This window comes from Amblyomma americanum, chromosome 1 (assembly GCF_052857255.1).
Source record: "Amblyomma americanum isolate KBUSLIRL-KWMA chromosome 1, ASM5285725v1, whole genome shotgun sequence".
NCBI classification, from domain to species: domain Eukaryota; kingdom Metazoa; phylum Arthropoda; class Arachnida; order Ixodida; family Ixodidae; genus Amblyomma; species Amblyomma americanum.
In genome coordinates, this window is record NC_135497.1 from 444576988 (window position 1) to 444585505 (window position 8518).

The window sequence follows — 8518 nt, forward strand, 5'->3', positions numbered from 1 at the left end:
TGCTGGTGAAGCGTCGGCCGTGTCTTGAGCCGGCGCTTGCGCGGGGAAGGCGAAGGATTCCGCCTGGCCTGCCAGGATGAATCATGCTGCAAGCAGCGACATGAACATCGGGAGAACAAACTGAAAAACTGCGCATGCGCGCCCAGAGCAGAGGTGGAAAGGATACGGAGAAGGAAGTGATTTTGGCTGCCGGATGTGACGAGAGAGTTTTCCGGGTTTGCGTTTTTGCGGAAAATTACTCTGAAACCTCTCAAACCCAGACGCTCAAATAATGCCGAGGTCGAGGATGGCGCGCGTTTCAGGCTACGGGTGTATGCGCCAGCGCAGCGCCTGGTTAGTGTGCGCTATGCGAGCTCGGAGAATTTTGCTTTCAGTTCATGGTTTAGGCCGTCCTTCAGCCTTCTCCAGACGGAGGAGAGTGCTGTGAGAGTACTTCGTTGAGCACACACGTTGTTGTTTCGTACTTGTCCGCCAAATCTAGATAGTGTTCTTCGTCGCTCCCTCATCGCCCTGCAGCATGTTGACAGATCTGCTGGACGACAGAGCAAGTGTGTGATGGGCTCGATTATTAATGAGGCGCCTTCTGATGTAACAGTTTCGCGACAGCAACCGGGTGAAGGTGCGCGAAGAGACCGCGGAGTGGCATCGATGAGGTCGTTTCTTTGCGACTGTTGCTTGTTTGCTACTGTGCATCCGTCGATAGCCGGTGGCCTCTCACGAATTCCTTGAGCTTGTTTATACACCTAGATTTAAAATTTGGGAGGCCTGACCCTACCACAGTTTCTCAACATTTGCTCTGCATGCTCCAATGCATTCGAGGAAGCTCCGGGAAAAATTTTCAGAAAAAAATAATGCATCCATTAATAACAGAGTGCGAGGAGAGCTAGCGGCCGCTGCATGGGCCTCACGTGGCCGTCAAGCAACAAGGCAGCGGCGACTATAACAACTCTCCAGTGCAGTTCTGTGCAAGCAACATAAACTACACCTACTGTATCGATGGATAGTTGTCTTGTTAATGTGCTAGACGTTCTTTTGTGTGTTTACCAGTAGCTGCAAATGTTGTAACTTTGTTGTTCTGCTGCTGCAGGAGCCCTCACTTGTTTTACTCATTTTGGGAGTGAGGATGTTGAATTTATCTGTGTAAACTAGCTGCAGTTGTAGCATTACTCTGACCTGCAGTGCCCTTCTTTCTTGCCTCCTTTTTTTATTTGCCTGTGCAGAGGCAGTGAGCTCTTGGGGCTGATGTGCGAGTTCCCAGCTCGATTCTACATTGACCACAGTGAGCAAGAATTGGTATGATGATATACATACTCTCACTGTTTCCAAATGTTGAGAGTGTGGCCCTGAAGTTTAAACAGTTTGTATTTTTTAAAGCTTGCCCGCATTTAGTGGAACGTGTATTTTAGAATCTCTGCATTTCCTGGTATGCTGCTGTTTGAAAATTATTCTCAGCACTTTCAGCTACATGATTTCCAGAAAGAGGAGTTGGCGGAACACCATTGTGCCTGTGTAATTTCTTGTCAGGTTCAGAATGAATGCAAGATTTAGGCCTGGGCAAAACTACACTTGATTCATAAGCATACAGTGTGCCCTGTAAAACAAGCTAGACTCAGGTTCCTTATACAGCAAGGGTTCAGAAAATGGATTCCTTGGAGTAGTTATTTGGTTCCCGAGATCTCTCTCCTTTCTCCGCACTCTTTCCTTTACCCACTTTATTTCGGGACTGATTAATACTATAACTGCTCATGGCAGAATATATGACCATTATTCCAGTTGTTACTAAATGCATTTCAGTATTTTTGTCCTCCTGTCTGCATGATTTTTTTTATCCATGTCAGTAAGGTATGAAGTCGGTGCACTGGGTTCCACAGCAACTTGAGATCCCTTGTTCGGTATGAGCACCTTTACAACTAGTGGGTTTTTTGTTCACCGACACGCATCATGAAGTCAGCCACGACTGCTTGTAGTCAGTTGGCTTTGTGTACTGCATTACATATGAGGCAGCATTCGGAGTGGGCTTTGAAGCAGCAGGCTGGGCACTAAGCTCGAAATTATACCCTGCTTATGCCTACAGAAGTGACAATTTTTTTTATTTTCCTGCTGCAATGCTCACTCACTGTGAGAAATATCAAATTTTTGACATTACATTTTTTTAGTGTTCTGTGGTATCGAGTCAAACCCTGTCCCAAATGACAACGAAATGTTACTACGGTATGTGATTGGGCTAAGGAACATCAGATCCTCTATTAATAAGCGAAAACACAAGGAAAGCTAAAGAAAAATAAAAAACCCATTTGAGCAAGAACAAATGCAAACAGTTAAAAAGAACATGTACTTCGGCAGAAAAAGCTCATTCGATCTCACCTGAAACGGTAACAGCATGAAGAGATGTGCCTCGGGACGTGCCGTACAGTGATGACATCCATTGCCTACCTCTGCCACTGCCGCTGGTATACCCACACGAAGTGAAACTTAGCAGCAGGGTCGTGCTTTCAGCAGTGTTCTCGATTGTGGTTGCTTCAGTGTTCAGTCACCTTGTGTTATCATATATATATATATATATATATATATATATATATATGTTACGAACGTAGGTTGCGTTGGCTCCGCAGAATAACGATTTAAGAGAAGTGGGCACTTCTACAGAGACACATTTATTTATCAAGGTTTCGACCGCGGTGCGGTCTGCTTCAGGACTCCGACTGAAGAAGGCCGCACCGCGGTCAAAACGTTGATAAATAAATGTGTCTCTGTTGAAGTGTCCCCTTCCCTTAAATCCCTATATATATATATATATATATATATATATATATATATATATATATATATATATATATATATATATATATATATATATATATCAAGGAAGCCAACTGTCACCGAAACCAAGGTGCATAGGGTGTTTCTGTTTTTTAAATTTGTAGTGCCAATCTATGGTAGAGTAATATTTTGGTTAATTTGTCGCTTAAAGAAAATTACTTATAAAGCACCAGAAAAAACAACCATGCCGCCGGTGGGATCCCAACCCACGACCTCCGAATATCGCTTCTGGTGCTCTACCAGCTTAGCTTCACCGACGGCTGTCCAATCTGCTGCTTTTGTGGGTATTTATGTTTTGCGTGTAAGCGAACCCTGAGAGTTTTCACCAGCGCCTCCCTCGTCCATAACGGTGGATGTAACGTCCTGTAATACCGCGAATGTGACGTGGAGCGTCATCCAACGGCGAGGGTGGAAACTGTGCGAGAACCCTCTTATACTACCTATGGCATCAAGACTGCCAGAACCGAGACCCTCGTTAACCCTTTGTAGGACAGGATCCATTTTTTAAGAAATCAAGAAAGCTGTATTATTTCCCTTAACGAGGCCAACAGAAACGTTTTGAAAGAAATTTTACTGCGGAATAACGATTAGATCAATGAAAAAAAGTGGGACGCATTAGTCCCGGTGACAGTGAACGAAAAATGAGAAAGTGGGACGTATTTGCCCCAATGCCTCTCCAAGGCTATCATGTCAGTTTCGGCCGGCATGAAAAGGCCCAAAGCACGTTGAACACAGTTGTACATTGCACACAGGGTACAGAAGGTTGGTGCGAACTTCTTTCTAAGCAGTCGAGCACCAGCGACCGCGCCTTTTGTTGACAATCTTCTCAGGGTGATGATGCCCATGGCCCAGGAATCGGACCTCATCTGCAATCTCTACCATTTTCTGGCCATTCTTGGCCCCTTTCTTGTTGAGTCGATATGGTTGATTCTCAGACCCTTCGAATGTTCGGCCGTTTATTAGCTGCCGACCGAGGACAAGCCGGAACCACAGGTAGCTCATTTCACTAACTGCAGTCATTTGAAGGCAAGCATTTACTACTGCTGCGTCCAGCAGAATGTAGAAAATTCGGTACCAGGACTTCTTAGATCTTCAATCCACAAAGTATGCATTTCTTTGGTCGAACTTGTCTACTCCATCCATCCAGGTGTTGTAGTCGGCTACTGCCTTTGGACACTGGACAGATATGGAGAAGGCATTGGAAAGCTTTCTAACAACGTCTGTAGTGTCTAGGGATGATGAAAGTTGGACAATAGGTACACGTTTTTCGTGTCCCGCCACTGGTAAGCTGTGATGCTCACTTCCGCTTGCCGGATATATTGCCCCTTCTGTTGCTTGTTGTCCCGTTTGTGTTCATCGGGTAGATCCTTGCGATTTGAACGAAGTGTTCCTGCTGCCAAAATCTTCTTTTATTGCAAGGCCTCCATTAGGCGTGTGGAAGTAAAAAAGTTATCAAAATGTAGCTGCGTGCCAGCCTCCACTTCATCAATAAAAGATAGCACTACATGTTCTCCGAGACCTACGTTTGCAGGTCGGTCTGCGCCTTTCCCTTCATAGACCTGAAATTCAATCAGGTACCCTGTCTGTGAGTCGGCTCTGCACCATACCTTGTATCCACGCTTTATAGGCTTCGTGGGAAGGTATTGTTTCAGAGCGGAGCGGCCTTTGAAGCGTATCATACTCTCGTCAATTGCTTGGTGCGCTGATGGTGTGTATTGCTTTCTGAAACTGGCATTCAGTGCACGGATGAGAGGGCGCACTCTCGACAATCTGCCGTACCCGTCTTCACCTTTCTTTTTTCTTGGTTCATGTCGGTGAGATGCAAACAGTTCAAATTGGCTTGGAAACAGCGATGCGACATCACCTTCGATATTTCAGGACAGTTGAAGGAACTATCACTACTCTAATAAAGGTACATTTGGTGTCTGGAATTGATGGTTATCAACAGCAGTATGCCGAAGTATGCGCGGAGTTCATCACATGAAAGCTCTTTCCAATTCCTTCGCCCTTTCTGCTTCGCAAAGCGGTTCGTCTCAGTCACAAGTGTCTGCATGATACCTTCGTGAAAATAAAGAGCGAAAGCTTCACATGGCGTCGTCGGAGATCTGGTGCAGTACTGCGGGTCCCAAATTTTCGGATCGCGTGCAACGTGCCCCGGTTCAGTGCTTCTCATACTCCTGCCTCCTCCTCGCAATTTTTGCTTCGTCGCTAATCGCTGCCACTTTCATTTGCTTTTTGGTCTTTCTGGTGTACGTGGCCTTGCGCCTTTTCTGTTTGCTGGTTGATGGCCCCGCTTCAACTTCACTATTTCTCTTATTTGAGTTCGGCGGCGCGATCTCGGGTATGAAGTCCTCGTTCGTATCTCTGTCTGAATCACTCGACATAGGGTCGTCGGGAAGGCTAAAATATAGTTCCAGCGCTTTTTCTCGTTTCAGCAATCCTTTTTCTGCGTTTTCGCGAGCAAACAGAAAACAAAAGTGTGAGCAAATTGTTTCTGTACAGATCACTTACGGGCTGTGGCGCGGATAGGCTTAGCTAAACGTCATGCTGCTTATGGCGTGGTATCAGTCAAAAAAAGTTTTTCTCAGTAAGTATTACTTGTATTCTTGAAAACATCAAATTATTACAAGCCAGAACAGTGCTTTTCAAGCACAGAAAAGGAAACACTAACTTGTCATCATGAGGAATTCCTTTTTGAAGACGCATCAGGCGAAAATCACCTCTTGTCCATCGTTTATCGCGCCTCATTGTTCGGCTGGCCGCGGAACAATATGCTCTGGAAATGGGCCCTTAACCCCACCTTTAGTAGACGAAAGTAATTTGTGCCATGACGGTCTTTGGCCGAGGATGTATTTGCGCCGTAAAACTGAATAATAACGATAATCATCATTCAAACTTTCATAAAAGTATAAGAGCACAAACAGCCAAAGATGCATGCCGACGGCATCTTCCTTGGTTTAAACTGACTGCGTCAAGTAATAACAAATTCCGAGTCGTTCTGTCTTATGTTAGTTATACCTTGACCCCAGGTCCATGCCGTTAGAGCTAAGTGAACCAGACGTTTATAAAAAATGCCTCCCGAATGTTAAGGAAGATTATAAATTTTTATGGCGCAAGAGTATTTGTAGCCAAAGAGCGCTATTGCACAAGTTTTCTTCTACTCAGGGTGGGGTCGAAGACTCATTTCCTAAGCATTTCAACCTAAATCAACCAAGCACCAGACCAAGAGAAAGCTTGTACCCATTCTATCACCGGTGTGAACCCGGCGGCATTGGGGATCGAACCCTGCACCTCCCGCATGCAAGGCGGATGCTCAGAACACTAGGCCGCCGCTGCGGTAGCCCTCCCGAAGCTTGAGCGTCGAAGTATTTAAACTTTTGTATCTGATGAACTGCTTCACTCTATAAAATTCTTCTCTCTTCTGCTTCTAAAATGTTATAAGATGCTTCTCTACGCAGCTGGAGCGCAGTGGAAGTTTTATTACCCTCAACGCCGCCTATTCAGTGGAGCTCAGGATCCCTAAATCAGATAATCTTTTATTACCCAGCAAACAAACAATCTGCGTAATAGTCATCAGCGCCTAAGATGCAGAGGCGTTTAAACTAGACGTCTCTTTTGCTATAGACTTACTAGAATCGCGGAAGATAAATTTATAAGTACTTCTACCCGCTATCAAAGTGAGAATCTAATCAATCAGCATCTTTGGTTCCTTCCGTTCTTGCGTCCTCACATGCACGACTCTTTCACGTCAGAAACGTAAGGAGCTGCAGTGGCTTAGTGGTAATGGTTTTGGGTTCGATCCCCGCCGCGGCGGTCGCATTTCCATGGTGCCGAAATGCTTGAGGCCAGTATCCTGTGCACGTCAAAGAACCCAAGGTGGACGAAATTATGCACAGCCCTCCACTACAGCGTCACTCATAGCGTGAGTCGCTTTGTGACGGTAAACCACAAAGCATTAACCTCAGAGAGGCGTAGCTAGCAAGCTACATGAAATCACGCATAGGAGTGCTAGCATGCTTCGCGTACGTGCCACGTGACTGGGCGATGTGTGTGGTTCGTGGCGCCCAGGTGTACCTGAAGTGCAAGCGGCTCCCGGTCAAGGGCTTTAAGGAGTACGTGCAGCTCTTTCTCAAAGACCTGTAGAACACGACCGGAAACACGCTTATTCTGGCCAACAATGTAATCAGCGGCAGTTGGTATATGGCCATGGTGCTGAGCGCTTCGGGCGAGTTCCGTCAGATGAGCTTTGTCAGTGACATCGCCACCACCAAGGGCTGCAGCAACGTCGACTGCGTCGCCGACCATCTCGTCAAGAAGGCATATTTTCGCTGTTGATTATTTCTCACATGTTTTTCTTTAGTCGCTGGCTTCTTTGTACAGTCTTGCCTTAAACGGCAGATTCAACTTGATGTAGTCGCTAAGACCGTATGTGCATCCGCAAGTAATTACTGAACGCACGGCATCACCACCACTAGCGTTCTGAAAGTTTGATGGTGTATGCAAGAGCAAGAGATTAGAGTTAAAGCAACGGGTTTGAAATTCAGTATACAGCAACTCTCTTTTCGCAAGGTCGTTGTACATCGGTGTCTTAAATTTTTTTTCAACTCGCCCTTTTTAGTGGTCGTTGAGGAGGGATTTCTATGCTGCTTGCATTAGTCGCGCGACATCAATGTATTTGTCTTGTGGCACTAAGTCTGGAATTTAGTCACAGCAACGAAACGCGCGCCAGATGGGGGTGACTAGAGCTGGTGGGTGATTTGTGTCAGTATTTATTCCTCTCCCGGTGCAGGAAAGCGTAAAGTAAGGAAACAAGGATGAAGTGAAGATTCATGCCAAGCAGATCAAGGACTACCAGTGGATGTTCGTCAACTGCCTCATCGAGAACCCGACCTTCGACTCTCAGACCAAGGAGAGCATCACGCTTCTGGCCAAGAAGTTCGGTTCCAATTACGAACTCAGCGAAAAGGTCTACAATCATGTATACTAAAGCACAATCCTTGCTAACATACTTCAGATAGAACACAGCGGACTCTCTGTCTGTACACATTATGCTACCACGCATGTTGGCAAAGGCTCTTCTCTACATAAGCAAGCTTTACACGCTAGTCTATGAACCATGGTATTTGCACTGGCGTGAAATATAGATGGTGAGATTATAAACACAGTCAAATAACCATGGCGTGATTTAAATAAGCACATCACATTTTTTTGATGCAAAAGCATTTCTAGGCTATGTCAGCGGCTTCGTTTCCGCAAAATTTGTTTACAGCAGTTATGGCGTTCTCAAAAAGATAGCATCAGACGAATAGTTGTAATCAATAGAGCACAATGTGAAAATAATGCGCAAAAATCTTATGTCAACCGGTTGATTATTCAATAATTAGAGCAAAAAAAGTCACAAATGTAGAGAAGGGATGTGAACATAATGAATGGTTTTGAAAACAAGTTGGTGGGCGGGAACGAACCATGGCCCCAAATTTCGAAACGAATCGTGGCGCCAAATTAGAAAACTCAAAAGGGGCGATTGAAATGAAAAGAGCTGAGGCGGTAATGCTTTCGTGTTCCTCCTTTGCTGGTTGCCGCAGATATCTAACGTTTTTACTCACAGGAGTGCACCAGCGCACCTTTAAAGGCTGACGTGGTGGAACCAGCGGAGTGTTCCAAGGAAGAAAGGAGAATCGCCACGTTCTTTTAGAAA

The 8518-nt window shown here is 45.4% G+C and overlaps 1 protein-coding gene across 1 annotated transcript; it reads left to right on the forward strand.

The window, feature by feature from the left end:
• Positions 1-7026: 7026 nt before the first annotated feature.
• LOC144125588 (DNA topoisomerase 2 top-2-like) lies at positions 7027-7807 on the forward strand. Its single transcript, XM_077659095.1, has 2 exons — positions 7027-7137; positions 7661-7807. Exons 1-2 carry the CDS (start codon positions 7027-7029, stop codon positions 7805-7807), a joined length of 258 nt encoding a protein of 85 aa, XP_077515221.1.
• Positions 7808-8518: the final 711 nt, after the last annotated feature.

Bases quoted from the DNA above. Each gene is read 5' to 3' on its own strand.
- LOC144125588 (XM_077659095.1), top strand. From the start codon at position 7,027: ATGGTGCTGAGCGCTTCGGGCGAGTTCCGTCAGATGAGCTTTGTCAGT. The intron at 7,138-7,660 runs GCATATTTTCGC...CATGCCAAGCAG, and splicing joins CCGACCATCTCGTCAAGAAG to ATCAAGGACTACCAGTGGAT.